We start from the raw sequence: 21,807 nt of genomic DNA on the forward strand, positions 1-21,807 counted from the left end.
AGGGACATGGTCAATCAGTGCCTCACAATGAAAAAAGCATTTCCATAGAAAACTCCCCGACCTTTCTCCAGTCCCCAAAGGTTACCATTAAAGGACAATAGACAGCAGATTCCCTTCTTAATTAACATTTTTATTAAATAACCCATTTCAAATAATGGTTAAATTCTCTAAATTTATATCATTCTATTAACCATAATCTAATCTCATTAACCTTGAAATCCCAGTCTTAACTACCCAATTCTATACACCATGGTACTATCTACTAAACTAATTAAGTGACCTTCAAACTATTTCTCCTTCATATAAAATCATTATTTTTCTTGTTCACAGTTCTTTGTTGTATCTCTCTTGATATCATTTCCTGTGAACCTGGTTGCTGAAGGTCCCTGATCTGAGAAGAACATTCTGCACAAAATCAAACCACATATGACATCTCACTTGATTCAAACTGGTTGATTTTAAAGCTCTCCCTTGCCTAACTAACCCCACCCTCAGTCTGATAGCTCACTGCCTCTTTTTTGGCATAAAGATCCTGTGACTTGAAGGGAACTCCACTTCCATGGTGGGTGACACAGCCATGAACACCGAGCTCTCTACCCTCCTAATCTCTGCCTGAGTGGAGAGGGGCAGTGGGGGGAGTGGGGGCTGGGCAATGAGGAGTGCTCCCTCCCAACCTCCAGGCTCCTCTGAAGAAGCAAGCACCCTTGACTTGAATGCCAATACTCTAAATACTGATTCTAGATAACTCTAGCCCTCCTTTTGACATCCCGAAGGCTGGCTGAAGAAAACAAGAGCCTCACTGCTAATTCCAGCTTTCCTTTTTCTTCCTTTCAACACTCTGGCCCAGTGAAGATTACAGAGCTGTCAATTCCCATTTTTTCAGGAGTATGCACACAACATGTATTTTCTCTAGTACCACCTTTGGAGTCTGCAACTCAAGACATTTTCTACCTTCCTTTTTTTCTTTTTTCTTTTTTTTTTTTTTTTTTTAATTTTTAAGTTATCTACACCCAACATGGGGCTCAAAACTCACAACCCCAAGATCAAGAGTCACACACTATACCAGCTGAACCAACCAGGCACCCCTGTTCTCTACTTTCTATATTATTTGTGTTTTAAACCATTTAGAGAGGCAGAATCCTCTTCCTGAAGTAGTTTGTACAAACACAAGAAAGCTATTATCCTTTCCTGGGCTGCCTCCTCACCAAAATAACCTCAGGCCTCATGAATACCATTTTATGCACAATCCAGGGAACTGCCTTAGGCAAAACTTGGGTTTCTTTTTTTTTAAGTGAGAAACTAAATAAAATGATCAGAGTTTACCTATCAAAAACATGCTGGGTTGTAGTATACTTGTTGGACCAGCTTGTAAATTAAGCTGAAAAATGCAGTTAATTTGAAACCTGGTAGAAATATAATCACATATGTGATTGCAATTTTATAGAGGAGGCTTGAGAAGAAAAAACTAGTGTGATCAGTTCCTTTGTCCAGTGGGATTAGGGGAGAGGAAAGAACTTTTCAGTTTTTAGTTTTATATACTTGTACATGATTCACAATGAGAATGTATTACTTTTATAGCCAGAGTCTAGGATGGAAGGAAATACGTAAGACTGAACACCTGCCCCTCCCAAACCTAAACCTCACAGGGACCCACAGAGCTCTGGCTTCTGTTCTGGGGATGCAGCCGAGGGCCTCTCTGGTTACCTGAGAGCCTCCACAACACCACACACACACACACACACACACACACACACACACACACGCACGCACGTAGAGCTTCCCAGGGTGCAGGTATTGAGGATTCTGGAGGAGGAGGCGCTCATCCAGGGCGGACTGGTCTGCCCTCTGATCTAGAGGCCAACAAGCATAGAAGCAGGCTCCGGCTGTTTGTGTAACAGAAAAAAGCCAAAGCAGCAAACAGATGGAACAACTGAGATAATTCTTGGAAGTGATTGATTGAGATAAAAGCAGTCCGGCAGTTTTAAGACCAATCAATGTCAAATGTCTTAGGAGAGAGGGAAGAAGAGCATTAGAAGTGAAATGGAAGGAGGCTGCAGGGCAAAAATGGAGAATCAAATTGCAACGACCCAAGTTGAGAGAAAAGCAAACTGGCCGTGCTGTTATGACACCTGCCATATGGCAATAGGGGAAGATACTGTTTCTTCAGATGTTGTTAATCCACCCCCACCCCCACCCCCACCCCCCGCCCAGCATCCTAGAGCACTACTGTCTGGTTCTCACAGCACTGTGGCACTTTCCTGGCAGGTATACCAGATGTTTAAATTGAGGCATGTTAGCATGCTGGGGCTCCAGAATAAAGAAGTAGCCCTAAGTGTCAACTGGTTTGAGGCTGCTTGGTGGGAAGCATCAGAGCTGAAACTTTCTCATTCTTTGAGGATGCAGGCTCTCAGGTAGCTGGGATACAACCATTTTCTGCCCTAAATTAATATCAAGTGAGGGGGGACACTGCTCTTCCGGTTTATGGTTCCTCAGTATAAAGCGTGGGGCTTTCTGTCAGCAGAAGCCTCCCAGTGGGAAACCAACCTGAAGCAGCAGGAAAGAGACACGAGCCCTGAGGGCAGGAGAGTTAGCCAAGAGAAAAATCAAAACACTTCTAGGATAACTGGTGTGCATGATTGTTGACAGCTGTTACCTTGGGAGCCCAAGTATTTAGCACCCATAATATTAGACACAACACAAAATCCCCAACCCAGTCATCAAAGAATCCTAGTTAGAAAGCATCTTCAAAGGTCTTCTGTTCTGACCTTCTACCCAATGGGGTAGTTTGTCCCTCGCGTGGGGTGGTTTATCTGTGGCTTTCCTGGAATAGTTAATGATTATCAAATTGGTTGCTAAGTAAAAAAGAACCAAACTCCTCCATGCCCTTCACATCCTGGAGCAGTTCATCTGCCAATCAAAGGCTATTTGTTTCATATCTTTTTCTGTCTAGCTCAGCTCAACCAATGAGACAGGCTACATTGGTTGGGTGCTATGTTGCCAGGTAACCAAGCCTTCTGGTAATCTCACCTGAACGCCCTCTCCTGTGAGAGCTGAGCAGGACTGGATCTGCCAGACGCGGTCGCGGATGGTATGCAGGTTTAGTCCTTCTGCAATTTCAGAGGCAGGGGCTGCCGTGAGCAAATCTTGCTTGTTAGCAAAGATGAGCACTGGCACACAACTTAGTTTTTCTTCCTCCAGTAATTCAGCTAGTTCCTGGATCATTTTGGGAATGGATGGGAAGGGAAGGATGAAATCTATGATATTTAATCATGTATTTCTAACTAGGAAAAAACAGAAGTGTTAAGCTGCTCAACTAGCAACTTCTAAGGGCAATGGTGCTCAAACTTGAGCCTGGGGAAGAATTCCCTGGCAGATTCCTAGGCCTACCCCAGAGATGCTGACTTTGGAAAGCCTGAGGTAGGGCCTAGGAATCTGCATTTCAACACGCTCCGCAAGTGGTTCTGCCATGGATTCAGAGATCATACTTTGAGGAACACTGTTCAAAGGAGAACACAAGTTGTGGACAGAGATTTAAAACTTACTCAAGGTTGTTATCTGCAAATGACTTTCAACGCATGCGTGTGTGCACACATGCACACACACATATTTTAAACTGTAAATGGCAGTGACTTTGGAGATTATAATGCTGCTTCATCAATCTCTACCTTCAAAGCATGCATGCATGTGCATTGCACTTCATCAAACTCACATCCTAACATAACTATCTATCTTAGTCCGTCTGGCAGTATGTCTGATGTTTTGGTTATTGGTTGGAGTCTTAACTGTACGTTGATTCTGTCTGCAATAAGCATAGGAGAGGGTGTATATTTACCTACGAGGACCCACCTCTTCCCTATCAAACTCACATTATAGCTGCTTAGGACACTGGAGCTGTCAAAGGGAACTGGATAGTTCCAGAGGCAGATCACCCTATTAACATCCTTTACCTCTAAGCTCATGTTTAGCATTGCTTTTCATGAGTAATGATATAGAAATCATCAAGGTATGGAAAGGAGTTCTCAAACTAATTTTCAGGAAAAGGCAACATAAACATGGGGAATACTACCTTTGGAAGGCCATCTGTGGTAGTTTAGGACACAGACCAAGGACTCTGCACACTTCTCTAAAGAGGTCATTCTATTCCTTGCTTCTTATCAGTATACTCCATCTGGGTAAAATGGTCAATGACCACTGCTTCTCTCTTTAAAATTGTGTACACAAATCTCACCGTGTAATCATATTGATGTGTACTTTGCATGTAAAGCCATATTTGGGTTCTAAGTCTATCTATCTCTTGGCTTGGAAACAAGGGCAGCTTAGTCTTGGCTTGCATATTTCCTCCCATCCCTTCAAATTTGTCAGAGGTACCCTTGGATCAATTAAGCTGCTATTGAAAAATGTACATAGAAATGACAAATGAATTGTTCCTCTGGGTTAATTTGTAAGTGGCCTGGGAAGAAACCTGAAGAGCTTTTAAGCATGGTGGCAAGTTCCATTTGCTTATATCTTGTTTATTTAATTTGACTAAAACTAAAAGGCTGTAATCAAAAAATAATTTGAAGGACTCTCAACTAATTTTCTTTCCAAAAACCTTTTTTTAAACTTTTTTTTTTTTTGCAACTGGTAGTTTTGCTTGCTTGCCAGAATGACTGTGTTGTTTAAACTGCAAAGGTTAAAAAATGCCTCCCTCACTCTCATACCTTTACAAGGTAGATTAATGAATACCCAGTTATTTGGAAAATATCTCAACAGAAGAATTATTTACCTGACCCGTCTCTTCAAATCTTTTTCTGTCTGCACTGTCAATTACATATATCTGTAAAGTAAAAGGAGAAGGTTACTTCAATAAACAGATATAGAAGAAGATAGGGCACCTTCTGCAGAAGGAGCAGAGGATCCCCAGGCAGATTTCTCATTAGCACAACAAATGGAAACTGAGCTGAAAACTCTTACCTCATCTATGGATGCAAAATAAACTAATTCATTGATTGATTGATTGATTTAAGGGGGATACCCAGAAAATATGTCCAGCAAAGCACCAAAGCAGATGTCAGGAGAGCCAAGAAGGATAAAAATAGGTATATTTATTGTGTATTCGCTGAACATTCTTGCTTAGATTTACCCTATTAATCCTCATTATGACTCTATGAGATAGATTTCATTATTTTCCCATTTTATACATAGATAAACATAAGCCCAAAGAAGTTAAGTATTATGCTCAAGTTCTAATAAGACTCGGATTCAAACTCAGGCCTACCCGACAGTAAAGTCCACAGGTGCTCTTGAGCACTCTGCTGTTCTGCTTCCCAAATTGTCAGGAAGGGATGGTGTTTTGAGGCATTTACAAATACCACAGTCCTGGAGCATCATGGCTCTGAAAGTACATTCTGCAGTATTAACTACACGCTGACTTCAGGTGCCAAGGCAGGAGACCCACTGATCTCCATTCTATTCCCACCTTCTCAGGCTTGCTGGGAGGTTAAGATCAAGCATTGGAAATAGCAAGGGCACAGGCTTTGCCAGAAGTAAGAGAAGTCTCAAGAGTCACTGTAAATTATAAATCCCAAGTTTTCTTTCCCATAACTGAATTTTATTAATTGCATAAATAACATCCTATAAGAACAATAAGGGAAATAAAGTAAGACCAAAGGAGAAAAATCACCTAAAGTTATAGAACCCAAACACATTAATTATTTTAATTTCTTGTGAAAGTTCCCTTCTAATCCTTCTTCATAATTAAAAAAGAAAATTATAGATACAATTTTGTCGGCCTTTTTAAAAAAATATTATTTATTTAAGTAATCTCCACCCCCAATGTGGGGAAACTCATGACCCTGAGATCAAGAGTTGCACACTCCTCTAACTAAGCCAGCCAGGTGCCCCTTGTAGGCCTTTTTTTTTTTCATTAAACAACATATTAAATGTTTTCCCAGTTGCTAATCTTAAAAATTATCAAATTTGCAAGCCTTCTTTAAAGAATTTTGTTATTAAACTAATGGTATTATAAAAACACTCTTTTAAAAGAGCGTATTCACTTAAAAACAACAAAAGGGACGCCTGGGCAGCTCAGTGGTTAAGCATCTGCCTTCGGCTCAGGTCATGATCCCAGGGTCCTTGAATCAAGTCCCACATCGGGCTCTCTGCTCAGTGGGGAGCCTGCTTCTCCCTCTGCCTGCAGCTCCCCCTCCTTGTGCTCTCTCTCTCTGACAAATAAATAAAATCTTTATTAAAAAAAAAAAAAACACCAAAAAATAAACTGCAAGTCTCACCTCTCCCTCCCTTCAATTACATAAACTGGTACACTGTAATGCAAACAGGCATTTCTGTATGCATGTCAAATTCTGTGCTACTCTGAACATTGGCTCTCTTTTGAAAAAAAAATTTAAATTCCCTTGCTTTTTGTTCTCTCATTTAGAGTTACTCATGCTAAGTATTATACCAGGAACCAAGTCTCAGCCTTTCCTATGAAGAATACCCTATGTTTCTTTCATGGAGAATCACAGGAAGAGGAAAGATTTACGTCTTTGGTCTCGGTTTTTTTTTTTTTTTTTTGCAGCCTTATTGTTATCGTTCTATTACTCTGACTCAGTATCAATACATGCATTAATGGGCTCTGCCCACAAATACTCCAGATTTGATGCTGACTGTCTTATAAGTCAACATGGAGAACATGGTGGTAGCTTAGTTTTTCTCCTGGAGGGGCTGGCGTTTTGAAAGTAGCAGGCATTGTATAAACACAGCTGTGGAAAGAAGGAATGCAATGGGAAGTAAACCTCACTATACAGAGTTGATTGGAATTAGTGGGGAGTATACAGTGGGTTAGGATGATCTTCACTCAGCTAACAGTGCAAGAAGATGGGAAGGAGGGAGGGAGAGGGAGGGGCAGGTGATGGTTGGGAGGGATTGGGCTCAGAGGGCCGCCTGAAAGCAGCGAGGAGGTCTGTGGGCAAGAAAGAAATTACAAAGTAGGAAAAACTCTACTTGGGAGCAAAGGATGTGAGTAAGAAGGGAAGAGTGGAAAGAGGAGGCTGAGACAGGCTGAGACAAGGCTGAGAAGACAAAGATACAGTTAAGAAATTGATGTTTTATATGATGAAACACAGACAATTGGAGAGAAAGGAGGAATGGAAAGATGGTTTAAATCACAGACAAGAAAGATCACCAAATACCAGAGTCCGAAGGTGAATGAGAAGACGTTTTTAACTTAAAATTGCTAAATTACTTGCTATTTATTGCTTTGACAGGAAATTTCACAGGAAACATTTTCATTAAAAGTTTCAAAAGGAGGAGGCACCTGACTAGCTCCGCTGGGGGGAGCATGTGACTCTTGATCAGGGTCATGATTTTGAGCCCCATGTTGGGGGTAGAATTTACTTAGAAAAAAAAAAAAGATTCAGAAGGAGGATTTTCCTAAACTGCACATAAATTCTATCATTTAGTATGTTTCTCACATAACTTTTATAAAATTTGAAATTATTACACAATAATTCCAGGAGAGAGTCTATAAAACAACTGCCCCATTTATTAAAACGGCCAAGTGAAAAAGTCATTAGCACAAGCCAGTCTCTGGTGATCCCACAAATTTGTTTTTCTGCAGTGGCATACTCTCCTCCCTGTCGCCTGCCTCCCCAGTGCTGTCCACTGTCTTCACATTTTCACCCAAGTACCTGTTTTCTTCTGGTCAATAGCTAAGGATAAGGTTAGTCTATCTTTTTTTTTTTTTTAATAGCTGTTAATCTAGTCAAGTAAAAAAATTTTTTTAGAAACTTTATCTAAACAAACTGCCAATGAAAAAAAAAATACCCTGGGGGCACCTGGGTGGCTCAGTCGGTTAAGCCTCTGCCTTCAGCTCAGGTCATGATCCCAGGATTCTGGGATCGAGCCCTGCATGTGGCTCCCTGCTCAGTGGGGAGTCTGCTTCTTTCTCTCCCTGCTCTTGCACTCTTGCTCACTCATTCTCTCTCTCTCCCTCACTCCCTCTCAAATAAATAAAATCTTTAGTAAAAAAAAAAAGAAAAAATACTCTGAAAGTATCAGGGAAAGTTAAACATTTACAGTGTTTCTAACCGATCTTAAAACATGAACTGGGGCACCAGGCTGACTCAGTCGGTGGAGTGTGTGACTCTTGATCTCGGGGTTGTGAGTCCGAGTCCCATGATGGAGTGGAGATTACTTAAAAAATAAAATATTAAAAAAAACATTATGGACTTTCAAAAATCAAGTTCATAAGCTATTCTAAAATGAAGTTATAATCCATGGCACTCAGAATGATGTTTTACCTAAGCAAAGCCAATTCATATCTTCCTTGGCAGTTGTTTTGAAATTTTTATTTGGCTGTGGGAGGAAGAGCAAGAGAAGATGATTTTTTCTTGACAGAAGTTCAACCAACTCTAGATTATCCAGAGACTAGTTAGTTATCCAGCCATGTGAACGGAGGGCTCTGTTTCTCCTCTTACTTCTGGTCCTCCTCCCTCCTGCTGCCACCTTTTGGCCATTTTACTGCTCCATAGTATTCCTCCACAAGAGCGGTAGGCAGAGATAAGATGACACTAACAAGTGGGCTTGATATGATAGCTCCAGCAAAAGTCTAAGAGGAAGCTGAAACTGACAAATGAGGTTTCTGGGTAATGTGGTTTTCAATTATTTGTGTTCTAGAAGTACTCAGGCTCAAGTGTGAGTGATATCATGGAAATAATACGAGATGATTGTTTGAGATCTATCTCACTTGATGTCCTACACTTTGGGCATGGAAATGATGACAAAGTTACTTTGTTTATATTATGTTGCATCTGAACACAAAACTGATAATAAAGCAAAGAGAGTTTAGAAGTAATATGACCATGTCTTGAAAAACTATGTATTTTCAATCTATCAAAAAGCTGTTATCTTCTGGTCCAAGAGAAATGGAAGACGTTCTATCCCCTCCTTCTATGACCCCTCAAATTTTATTTCTTAGTCATTTCTCCCAAATTATTAAAGCTGAAGTCAGCTGTTCTCAATATCATCTTCCCTGAGAATAACTGGCACTTCTAGGAGTTGCCCTCTTTCAAACCTCTAGAGAACCATTTAATGCTCAAAAGTGGGGTTTGTCAATCTTTTTCTGTAAGGAGTTAGGTGGTAAATATTTTAGGCTCTGTGGCCTACACAATCTCTTTCATAACTACTGAACTTTGCTGTTGTAGTGCAAACCATAGAAAATCCATAAACAAGTGGACGTGGCTGTGTTCCAACAGTACTTCATTTATGGACTCTGAACTTTAAATTTCATATTATTTTCATGTGTTATGAAATATTATTCTTTCGATTTTTTCCCCCAACCACTTAAAAATGTGAAAACCATTCTTAGCTCACAGGCTACATAATAATAGGAGGCAGGCTGGATCAGTTTGTCGACACCTGCTCTAAAGTAAGAACTTCTGGGATTACTTCTTTCTGTCCGTGGGCGCCGCCAAGTAAGCATCATTAAAGTCTCCCCTCCCACCACCATCAGGTCTAAGTCAGCGTCTCCCAAAGAGCCTGAACAGCTGTGGAGGCTCTTCATCAGAGGTTTGAGCTTTGAAACAACTGATGAGAGTCTGAGGAGCCATTTTGAGCAATGGGAACGCTTACGGCACATTGTGTGGTAATGAGAGATCCAAACACCAAGGGCTTCAGAGACCTTGGGTTTGTCTGGGATGCCAATGTGGAGGAGGTGGAGGCAGCCATGAATGCAAGGCCACATAAGGTGGATGGAAGAGTTGTGGAACCAAAGAGGGCTGTCTCAAGAAAAGATTCTCAAAGGCTGGTACCCACTTAAATGTGAAAAAGATTGTTGTTGGTGGCATGAAAGAAGACACTGAAGAACATCATCCAAGAGATTATTTTAAACAGTACGGGAAAATTGAAGTGACTGAAATCATGACTGACCGAGGCAGTGGCAAGAAGAAAGGCTTTGCTTTTGTGACATTTGATGACCATGACTCTGTAGACAAGATTGTCATTCAAAAATCCCATACTGTGAATGGCCATGACTGTGAAGTAAGGAAAGCTCTGTCTAAGCAAGAGATGGCTAGTGTTTCATCCAGCCAAAGAGGCTGAGGTGGTTCTGGAAACTTCACTGGTAGTGATGGAGGTGGTTTTGGTGGGAGTGACAACTTTGGTCGTGGAGGGAACTTTCGCGGGCAAGGTGACTTTGGTGGCAGTGGGGATTCAGTAATGATGGAAGCAACCCTGGAGGTGGTGGAAGCCGTAATGATTTTGACAATTACAATAATCAATCCTCAAATTTTGGAGGCAGACGCTCTGGCCCCCATGGTGGTGGAGGCCAGTACTTTGCCAAACTTTACCAAATCGAAAGAAACCAAGATGGCTGTGGTGGTTCCAGCAGCAGCAGTAGCTACGCCAGCGGCACTGGGTTTTCATCGCTGCCAGGAAACAAAGCTGAGTAGGAGAGGAGAGCCAGGGAAGTGACAGGGAAGCTACAGGTTACAACAGATTTGTGACCTCAGCCAAGCACAGTGGTGGCAGGGCCTCGCTGCTACAAAGAAGACATGTTTTAGACAATACTCATGTGTGTGGGCAAAAAACTCAAGGACTGTATTTGTGACTAATTGTGTAACAGGTTATTTTAGTTTCTGTTCCAGGGAAAGCGTAAAACATTCCAACAGAGGGTTTTAATGTAGGTTTATTTTTTTGCATGCATGCTGTTGATTGCTAAATGTAACAGTCTGATCATGACGCTGAATGTGTCTTTAAAAAATAAATAAAGTAAGTAAGAATTTCTTACTGCACTCTAGAGATAAATGAAAAGAATTAACCAGGTAACTAAGTGTGTCAAGCTTCAACCCTGCTCTTCTAGGCAGTGTGGAGGCTAGGGTAATAGGTCTTTTCAACCAACAATGAAAGACTATTATATACAGCCAAACTAATATAACCCATCAACCACTGCCACTCCAAGCTGCTTATGAAACTGGCAGACAGGGCTGAGTCACAAGGCCTTAGAATCTAACCCTGGGGACTCAGCTGCTCCCCCAGACTTGTTTAATCTCAAACGGCACCAGAAAATAATGAAAGGTTAACTTGGAATCCAAAACACTGTCTGGAACTGGCAGCCTAAGGTAGCTGGAGAAAGCTCCTCTCGGGTAGCTCAGAACTGACTTTTACTGGATTGTCTGATAATTCCGGGGCACTCTCAGCTAGTAAGAAATGTGGAATCTGGGTCATGTTACAACTACTTTGCAGTCTACCCTCAAGGTGTTAGAGCTTGTGATTTAAAAGTAGACCAGAAAGGTTGAGGCCTCCTTATTGAGCCTCATGGTCATTAATGTCCTTAAATATTGCTCTTATTTGGGTATTTCTTTCAAAGTACCTTAATCCAGCAGATGAACAGAATGAACTGTTACTTCTCTCAGCCACCTGCTTTTCCCTAACTCTTGACTGAAAAAGCACAAATCTATAGCCTCTCCCCCAGTTTTATTGAGATATAATTGGCATACAGCACTGCATAAGCTTAAGGTGTACAGCATAATGATTTGACTTCAATCTATAATTAATTCACTTTAATTTTTTAAAAAAAGATTTTATTTAATTGGTTGTCAGAGAGAGAGAGCACACAAGCAGGGAGAGAGGCAGGCAGAGGGAGAAGCCGGCTCTCCGCTGAGCAGGGAGCCCGATGTGGGACTTGGTCCCGGGATCATAACCTGAGCTGAAGGCAGACGCTCAACTGACTGAGCCACCCAGGTGTCCCACACTTCAATTTTTTTTAAAGATTTTTATTTATTTATTTGTCAGAGAGAGAGCACAAGCAGGGGGAGTGGCAGGTAAAGGGAGAAGCAGCTCCCCACTGAGCAGGGAGCCCGATGCAGGGCTCCAGGACCCTGGGATCATGACCTGAGCCAAAGGCAGACTCTTAACTGACTGGGCCACCCAGATGTCCCCCCTCACTTTATTTTTTAAGCAGTTTTTTTTTTTTTTTTAAGATTTTATTTATTTATTTAAGAGAGAGAGACTGAGAGAGAGAGCACATGAGAGGGGGGAGGGTCGGGAGGGTCAGAGGAAGAAGCAGACTCCCTGCCGAGCAGGGAGCCCGATGCGGGACTCGATCCAGGGACTCCACGATCATGACCTGAGCCGAAGGCAGTCGCTTAACCAACTGAGCCACCCAGGCACCCAGCAGTTTTTTATTTACAGAGTAATTGCATAGATAGCACGGAGTTCTGTATACCTACCCCACCCCCATTCCCTCCCCCAGTCTCCCCTGGTAACCTTTTGCATTAGTGTGGTGCATTTCTCACAATTCATGAGCCAATATTGATACATCACAGTCATTCTTTGTATTTTAAACTATGGATTTTGACTGATCCATACTAACATGTATGCACCTTACGGTTTCATACAGAATAGTTTTGTCACTCTAAAAATCCTCTGTATGTCACCTATTCATCCATCCCTCCACTCTCCCCTGGGAGTTCTGGCAACCACTAATCTTTTACTTGTAGAGATTTTTACTAATTTCTATAGTTTGCCTTTTAAAAAATGTTGTATAGTTGGAAACAGAGCATGTATCGTTTTTCAGACTGACTTTGGCTTAGTAATATGCATTTAAGTTTCCTCCATGTCTTTTTGTGGCTTGATAGCCCCTTTAAAAAATTTTTTTTTTCATTTCTTTTTATCAAGAAATAATACGCTATTATATAGATGTACGACAGTTTGTTCATTCCCTACTGCAAGACATCTCAGTTGCTTCCAATTTTTGGTAATTATGAATAAAGCTGCTATTAGCATTCATGTGCAGGATTTTGTGTGGACATAAGTTTTCATCTAATTGGGTAGATTAGAATGACTGCTGGATCACACGGTTTAATAAGATTATATTTAGCTTTGTAAGAAACTGCACACTATCTTCCAAAGTGGTTGTACCACTTTGTATTCCCACAGGCAATGAATAGGAGTTCCTGTTGCTGTTCCTCCTTGTCAGCGTTTGGTATCATCAGTTTTTGAGATTTTAGCCATTCTGGTATGTATGTAGTGGCATTTCATTGTTTTTCAGTTCCCTAAGATAATTATCTTTTCATATGCTTATCTGTGTATCTTCATTGGTGAGGTGTCTTTTGCCCCTTATTAATTGGGTTTTTTGTTTTCTTACTGTCGAGTTTTAAGAGGTGTGTGCGTGTGTGTGTATTTTGGGGGGGGAGGGGCAAAGGGAGAAGGAGAGAGAATCCTAAGCAGGCTCCATGCTCACTGTGGAGCCTGACGAGGGGCTCGATCTCAGAACCCTGAGATCATGATCTGAGCCAAAATCAAGAGTCGACGCTTAACCAACTGAGCCACCCAGGCGCCGCTCTTTGTTTATTTTAGATACAAGTACTTTATCCCATGTGTGTTTTGCAAATATTTTCCCCAGTCTGTGGCTTATATCTTTATTTTCTTAATAGTGTCTTTCTCAGAGCAGAAGTTTTAAATTCTAATAAAGTGTATCTTACAAATTTTTGTCCATTTCATTTGGTACTTTTCTAAGCACTGGGGATACAAAAGTTGGAAAAAAACAAAACAAAACAAAAACAACAAAGTCCCTGTCTTTGTAGACATTACATTCCAGGGGGGAGAAGGGTAATAAATAAAAACATTTCTGATGGTGATGAGTACCAATAGGCCTGATCAAAGAAAAGAAAAAAAAGCAGAGAAAAATTACAGTGCCCGAAGGGTAGGGATAGGAGTCACAATTTTAAATATAGTCATCAGAGAAGGTCTCAGTGGTAAAGTGACATCTGAGCAGAGACTTGAAGGAGGTGAGCGGGTAAGCCATGCGGATATCTAAGGGAAAAGAATCCTAGCACTGCAAATAGCAATGACCAAGGCCCTGAGGTGGGAGTATGCCAGTGTGGAAGGAAAAGCAAGCAGGCCAGTGTGGCTGGCACCAAGTTAGAGAGGGGGAAGACAAGACAAGTAAGACAAGCCAGAAGGCAGGGGGTCTTGTAGGCCAGTGTTAGAACTTTGGCTTTATTCTGAGATGGGAAGCTTATGTGTTAATGGGATCACTATAGATATAGCACTGAGAAGAGACTTTAGGGAGGAAAGGCAGAAGCAAGGAGACTAGTGGGGATGACACTGCAAAAATCAATGCACAGTAGCAATGGGCTGGAAAGAAGTGGTCAGATTCTAGAAATATTCTAAAGGTAGAACTGGCAGGATTGGCTGATAGGTCAGAGGTGGGGAGTGAGAAGAAAAGGAGCCAAGGATGACTCCAATGCTTTTGGATGAATTTGAACTGTCATTTACTGAGAAGAAGATAGAAGCAGCAGATCTGGGGAGGGGTGGATGAAGATAGTAATTTGGTTCTGGACATGTTGAGGATGAAGGGACTTACTAGCTACTGAAGTGGAGATGTCAAATAGGCAGCTAGCTATATATGAAACCGAGGTTCAGGGGAGAGTTTCCGGTTGGAGATAATGGGGTGGGATTCACCAGCATGTAGGTGGTAATTAATGCCTTGAAATTGGATGAGGTCACTTAAGCCACAACTTAGAGAAGAAAAGCACAGGCCTGAATTGTGGGGGCACGCCAACATTTGGAGGGAAACAAAGGGGAAAAAAGCAATGGAGATTGAGAAAGAGTAGCCAGTGAGATACGAGGAAAATCCAAGATAGATAGAACGGTATTCTGGAAAACAGGGGAAGATAATGTTTCAATGACTGCATGACCGACTTCATTAACTGTACGGCTAGGTCAAGTAAGAGGAGGATGGTAAACCTTAGCAATGTGGAATTCTTGGTGAGCTTGAATGGAGGGTTCAAGAGAGAAGAGGAGGAGGAAGTGAGGACAGAGCTCAGGAAACTCTTAACAGAGTTTTGTTTTAAAGAGAAACTGAGTAGGGCAGTATCTGGATGGGATACACAGCCAGGGCAAGAGTTTTTTGTTTCTAAACAAGAGAAGCCACAGGCTGTGTGCATGCCCATAGAATAATCCAGTAGAAAGACGCATAGGAAGCAAAAGCAGAGAGTGAAGTTATTTGAGATGCACGATGGTTTCTATTGGTAATGAAGTCACCAACATGGCTGACTTTATGGCAGTTCCTTGTCTATGGGCAGAACTGTAGTAAATGCAAACTTTCCATTAGAGTTTAAAATGTTTTTTTTTTTTTTTATTATTTATTTATTCATGAGAGTCAGAGAGAGAGAGAGAGGCAGAGACAGATGGAGAAGCAGGCTCCCCGCCCAGCAGGGAGCCCGATGCGGGACTCGATCCCAGGACCCCGGGATCATGACCTGAGCCGAAAGTAGACGCCCAACCATCTGAGCCACCCAGGTGTTCCCTCCATTAGAGTTTAATGAAAATAATATGCAGGTTTTTTTTTCCTATCCAAGTTCATGAGACCCCCTGGTTTTAGACCATGATCATGACAGAGAGTAGCTAAGGTAGGGTGGATGAACTGAGAGGCTGAGGTATTGGAGAAATGGAATATGTGGATAGTGAGCTCTCCAAGAATTCTGAAACAGTAGTCCTACAGAACGTGACAGTGAGCTGGGAGCTAAGATCTCAGCCCCTTCCTGAATGAATGCTGCCTGAGCCAGGGAATCCCCAGTGCACAGGGCAGCTGCTTCTACTTCCAGACAGTGAAAATGATAGGAGACTTTTTCCTTATTCTGAGTTAAACTCTACCACCTAGTACTCCCCAAACTGCTCCTCACCCAGTCCTCTAGAACTATTCATGATGAGGCAAAACTCTCTGACTTAACATAGATCTTGAAAGCAACTGAGAACAGTTCCAAGTTTCTTTTCTAGGAAGAATATCTGTCTTTAGACCATTCTTTATGCATCATTATTTCCAGGACCTCCACCATCTTGGTTGCCTCTTTGGGATACTCTTGTTGATTTCCTGGGGATGGTGGAGTCAGGGGCACTATCTTCTGATTTCCCTTCTGATGTTCAAATCACTATGGTAATTAATACTTTATTTTGTCAAGGCAAGTGTGGGCACAACATTGTATTGAGCAAAAGCAAAACTCATATACAAATTATACAAAGATGTTTCTCACAATCTGCAGCCTCCTGCTAGCCCTAAATTCATAGTGACTAATGTTATAGCAGTGGAATTACTGACAAGAAAGAACATTACAGTGTTAATATTCCTAACACACTGCAGAAAAGACTATGAATTAGTGCATGAGAAGGAATACTTACGAGAATATCAGTATTTTCAAAATAATTTCTCCAGTATGGTCTGATTTTTCTCTGTCCACCAATGTCCCATACATTCAGTTTAAAACCTTGTGATTGTACACTTTTGATGTTAAATCCCTGAAACAGAGGCAAAAACACCGAGCTTTATTAAGCTTTGAGGTAATTCTGACAAAGTTATATTTAACAGCTATGTTACTTATTAATTATGGGGTACTCTGCCAAACATGATACTGGTAACACTGAAAATAGTCTGCTATGATTGGGAAGAAAGAAATGTGTTTTTACATGCTACTTCATTCGGGTTTGGAGTCAATATTAATGTCATGGCTAACATGACACTTTCTCTAATAAGTACACACGTGCACACACGCGTGTGTGCGCGCACACACACCACTGCTGAGAACAACTTGGAATGAGAATAGTTCTGATAATCAACACAGACCACACCTCCTGATGGATCCTCAAGATGGTAACATTTAACAGAATATTACATTTAACCAACAAAAAAACAGAAGCTAAATCTGAAGACTCAATAGAACAGAATAAATTCCAAGTTTAAAAAGAGGCAAGAGCTACAATCTGGAAGACAGGATTCTTTAAGAAATTTCTTCATATGGGTTAATCAGGAAAAGGAGGGAGCTGAAGTCACGACACCATGGGAGAAGCTGGTTTGTAACTGGACTCTTAGCCCCGTGAGGAAGGGATGACCTGCTGGAACAGCATGTTCAAACGCTGAAGTGGGGCCCTCAGTTATAGGAAGTGATGAAAATAAACAAGCAGGCATTGGAAACTGTTCTTTCATAAGCATTTCTGATGAACTTGAAAAGAAAGTATTCATTTTCAGGACAGTGACTCAAGGTGGAACTTTGAGGAAGGTGAGCAAATCAGGGGCAGGTGGAACTGTGAGCTGGGAGTTGGTGTGCAGAGAAACAAATTAACAAGACCTCTGGGGTTTGGAGAGAAGGCATTTCATGAGCAATAATTAAAAAAATAAATCTTTTTCTGAGAATGATATAGTGAAATCAGGACTTGAAAAATCCAATCAACAGCTTGCTATCACAGAAGTGACATTTCATCCAGGAGAACTGGAGTGAAGTGGGCCTGGGGACGTCTCCATAAACATTTGCCTCATCTGGCAGCCTGCCAATACAACTTGCCTCTTGCAGAAGAACAAGGCACAGTGTGATGGTGCAGGAACACTGCCACCCAATTGCCACTGAGGATAAACGGACTATAGGGGATACCTGGGGATGATGCTGACTACAGCTCCTGTAAGATGCCAACGACTGAATAAATTAGAAGTTTAAGAACTCTAAAGCCAAGTGGCTTAAGCTTATTGCAAAAGGCAGCTTCATTCTGACTCATTGACAAAACCACTTTCGTGTGCTTAAAAGTTCTATACTTAACTACAATATTCAATGTCAAAGCCAGTAATGTCAAATCTTTCTGGAATGAAGCAGGAGATAAGTAAGAGTAACTCCTGGAATTTGACCATATGTATCAACTGCCTTAAAATTCTGTAAGTCATCGAAAGAAAAAAAATTCTATTAAGTCATCGGACCAACAAATCTAAGAAATTATTCTAAGAAAATAATGGGTGCAAACATTTAGAAATGGGTATTACAGGGCGCCTGGGTGGCTCAGTTGGTTAAGCGACTGCCTTCGGCTCAGGTCATGATCCTGGAGTCCCAGGATCGAGTCCCGCCTCGGGCTCCCTGCTCGGCGGGGAGCCTGCTTCTCCCTCTGACCCTCCCCCCTCTCATGTGCTCTCTGTCTCTCTCATTCTCTCTGTCTCAAATAAATAAATAAAAATTCTTAAAAAAAAAAAAAAAAGAAATGGGTATTACATAAGTATTATTTATTTTTATTCTTTTAAAGATTTTATTTATTTATTTAGCAGAGAGAGACAAAGCGAGAGAAGGAACTGGAGACGCTTAAGCAGGGGGAGTGGGAGAGGGAGAAGCAGGCTTCCCGCTGAACAGGGAGCCAGAGGTGGGGCTTGATCCCAGACCCTGGGATCATGACCTGAGCTGAAGGCAGACGATTAACCCACTGAGCCACCCAGGCGCCCCGTCATTTTTATTTTTTATTTATTTATTTATTTTTAAAAAGATTTTATTTATGTGACAGAGAGAGATACAGCGAGAGAGGGAATACAAGCAGGGGGAGTGGGAGAGGGAGAAGCAGGCTTCCCGCGGAGCGGGGAGCCCGATGCAGGGCTCGATCCCAGGACCCTGGGATCATGACCTGAGCCGAAGGCAGATGCTTAACAACTGAGCCACCCAGGCGCCCCTTTATTTTTTATTTTAATTTTTTTAAGATTTTATTTATTTATTTGAAAGAGAGAAAGAGGGAGAGAGAGCACCGAGGGAGAGGGAGGAGCAAACTCTCTGCTGAGCAAGGAGCCCGATGTGGGGCTCGATCCCAGGAGCCTGAGATCATGACCTGAGCCGAAGGCAGACGCCCAACCGACTGAACCACCCAGGTGCCCCTATTTTTTATTTTAAATATACCCATCATAGATGCATCTGGCTGACTCAGTAGAGCATGCAAGGGTTGTAAGTTTGAGCCCCATGTCAGGTATAGAGATTAATTAAAAATAAAGCCCCATGTCAGGTATAGAGATTAATTAAAAATAAAGTCTTTAAGGGGCGCCTGGGTGGCTCAGTCGGTTGGGCATCCGACTCTTGGTTTTGGCTGGGGTCCTGATCTCAGGGTCTTGAAATCCAGCCTGCATGGGGCTCCATGCTCAGTGCAGACTTTGCTTGAGATTCTTTCCCCTCCCTCTCCCTCCCTCTCTGCTCCTCCCTCTGCTCATGCTCTCTCTCTCTAAAATAAAATCTTTTTTTTTTTAAGATTTATTTTTTATTTTTTATTTATTTGACAGAGAGAGACACAGCGAGAGAGGGAACACAAGCAGGGGGAGTGGGAGAGGGAGAAGCAGGCCCCCCGCGGAGCAGGGAGCCCGATGCGGGGCTCGATCCCAGGACCCTGGGATCATGACCTGAGCCGAAGGCAGACGTTTAACGACTGAGCCACCCAGGCGCCCCTCTAAAATAAAATCTTTAAAAAATAAAATAAAATCTTTAAATATACCCATCATATATGCATAGAAAAAAAGGATACATTTTTTAAAGGATTTTATTTATTTATTTGAGAGACAGTGAGAGCTAGAGGGAGAGAGGGCATACACACAGAGGTTGAGGGAGAGAGAGAAAGAGCTTCCCCACTGAGCAGGGAGCCTGATGCAGGGCTCAATCCCAGGACCCTGGGATCATGACCTGAGCCGAAGGCAGATGCTTAACCGACTAAGCCACCCAGGCGCCCCCCTACTTTTTCTAATATAAAACAAAAACACAATGAAAGCTTGTTTTTCTTTTTTCTTTTTTTTAAAGATTTTATTTATTTATTTGACAGAGAGAGACACAGTGAGAGAGGGACACAAGCAGGGGTAGTGGGAGAGGGAGAAGCAGGCTTCCCGCAGAGCAGGGAGCCCGATGCGGGGCTCGATCCCAGGATCCTGGGATCGCGACCTGAGCCAAGGGCAGACGCTCAATGACTGAGCAACCCAGGTGCCCCGAAAGCTTGTTTTTCTAAATTTTTTTAAAGATTTTATTTTTAAGTAATCTTTACACCTAATGTGGGGCTCAAACTCACAACCCTGAGATCAAGAGTTGCATGTTTTTCCAACTGAGCCAGGCACCCAGAAGGCTTGTTTTTTGTTTTTTTTTTTTAAAGATTTTATTTATTTATGTGACAGAGAGAGACACAGCGAGAGAGGGAACACAAGCAAGGGGAGTGGGAAAGGGAGAAGCAGGCTTCCCACCAAGCAGGGAGGGAGCCCGATGTGGGGCTTGATCCCAGGACCCTGGGATCATGACCTGAGCCGAAGGCAGACGCTTAACAACTGAGCCACCCAGGCGCCCCAGAAGGCTTGTTTTTAAAGAATAAATATGGGGGCACCTGGCTGGCTCAGTTGGTTAAGCACCCATCTCTTGATCTCAGCTCAGGTCTTGATCTCAGGGCTGTGAGTTTAAGCCCCATGTTGGGTTCACACTGAGTGTGGAGCCTACTTAAAAATAACAAGAAAAAGAGGTGCCTGGGTGGCTCAGTTGGTTAAGCATTGGAGTCTTGATTCTGGCTCAGGTCATGATCTCAGGGTCATGAGATCCAGCCTCCTGTTGGGCTCTGCGCTCACTGGTGAGTTTGAGATTCTCACTCTCTGCCCCTCCCCTCCGCTCATGCACACATGCTTGTTCTCTCTCTCAAATAAATTATTATTATTTTTTAAAGATTTTATTTATTTATCTGACAGAAAGAGACACAGTGAGAGAGGGAACACAAGCAGGGGGAGTGGGAGAGGGAGAAGCAGGCTTCCCGCTGAGCAGGGAGCCTGATGCGGGGCTCGATCCCAGGACCCTGGGATCATGACCTGAGCCGAAGGCAGACGTTTAATGACTGAGCCACCCAGGCACCCCTCAAATAAATTTTAAAAAAAAAGAATAAATATGAAAACTTAACATCATATAATAACAAAGTCACCTATAACATATCAAATAAAGCCTAAAAGTTAGAATTGGAACTTTGAGTCCATAACTTAAGAATTCATTTCTATGTTCACAGTGCTGGATGCCCTCATTTTACTGGTACTCTTAAGAGATACAGCCTACTACTAATACTCAATTAAAAAGAAAAAAAAACCCTAGACTTCTTTTTCTGGCAGAAATCCCGACACAGTAATATGTGTTTTTAGCCCTTCTAGGCTAGACTACTGTAATTTGCTCCTCTTTAGGCTATACATTAAATTTGTTCAGAAGCTATAAAAGTGCTTATTTGGTAGCAATTGAAATGACTTTTCTGCAAAAAGTTGCAGATCAGTAAGACTCACAAGCTGTGAAGTACACAGACCAGCACAGCCATTCAAACCTGACACTAAACTTATATCACAGTACAGTGGTGGAAAATGCTTAAAAAATTGCTTTTGCTAAAACCTCTAATGCTCAAACACTTTAAAGTGACTAAGACCAACAGGGCTGTCCTCTAGTTAGGAAACCCAACGGGTTGGTCAAAGGTCAAGCCTTCGCAGGATTTCCTACAGGGAAGCAGGTCTAAAGAAGGAGGGTTGTTCCACTTAGGATTTGTCTTTCAACTTCCACACCGGCAGCACCACTGTTGCCTGATCCTTTGTGTTTTGCTTGCTTAGCCTTAGGAAAGAGGCTGGATTAAAAAATATAGGGGATTTTTTAAAAAAAAGATTTTATTTATTTATTTGACAGAGAGAGACACAGTGAGAGAAGCTAACACAAGCAGGGGGAGTGGGAGAGGGAGAAGCAGGCTTCCCGCGGAGCAGGGAGCTCGACGCGGGGCTCGATCCCAGGACCCCGGGATCATGACCCGAGCCGAAGGCAGACACTCAACGACTGAGCCACCCACACGCCCCAAATACAGGGGATTTTTAAATTAAAAAAGTGATAGATATATTTGTATTTATTAAGTCTGAAAAATATACACTAAAATATTAACAGTTTTTCTCACAGTACTCTGTTTTTTTCTTTTATATTCTCTCTGTATTTTCTTTTCGTTTTTCTTTTTAAAGATTTTATTTATTTGAGAGCAAGCACACACAAGCACAGGGGAGGGGCAGAGGGA

The 21,807-nt window shown here is 42.1% G+C and overlaps 1 protein-coding gene across 1 annotated transcript in view; it reads right to left on the bottom strand.

Annotated features, from left to right (window-relative positions):
- Window positions 1-21,807, bottom strand: part of ARL3 (ADP ribosylation factor like GTPase 3) — a 35,374-nt gene that overhangs the window by 6,113 nt on the left and 7,454 nt on the right. The window contains exons 3-5 of the mRNA XM_035028128.1: window positions 16,159-16,275; window positions 4,766-4,816; window positions 3,028-3,213 (exon numbers count right to left, since the gene is read on the bottom strand). Of these exons, the coding sequence (XP_034884019.1) occupies window positions 3,028-3,213; window positions 4,766-4,816; window positions 16,159-16,275 (354 nt within the window). The remainder of the gene's footprint in view (window positions 1-3,027; window positions 3,214-4,765; window positions 4,817-16,158; window positions 16,276-21,807) is intronic.

Source organism: Mirounga leonina, unplaced genomic scaffold (genome assembly GCF_011800145.1).
Source record: "Mirounga leonina isolate KUSES-001 unplaced genomic scaffold, KU_Mleo_1.0 Mir_114, whole genome shotgun sequence".
NCBI lineage: Eukaryota > Metazoa > Chordata > Mammalia > Carnivora > Phocidae > Mirounga > Mirounga leonina.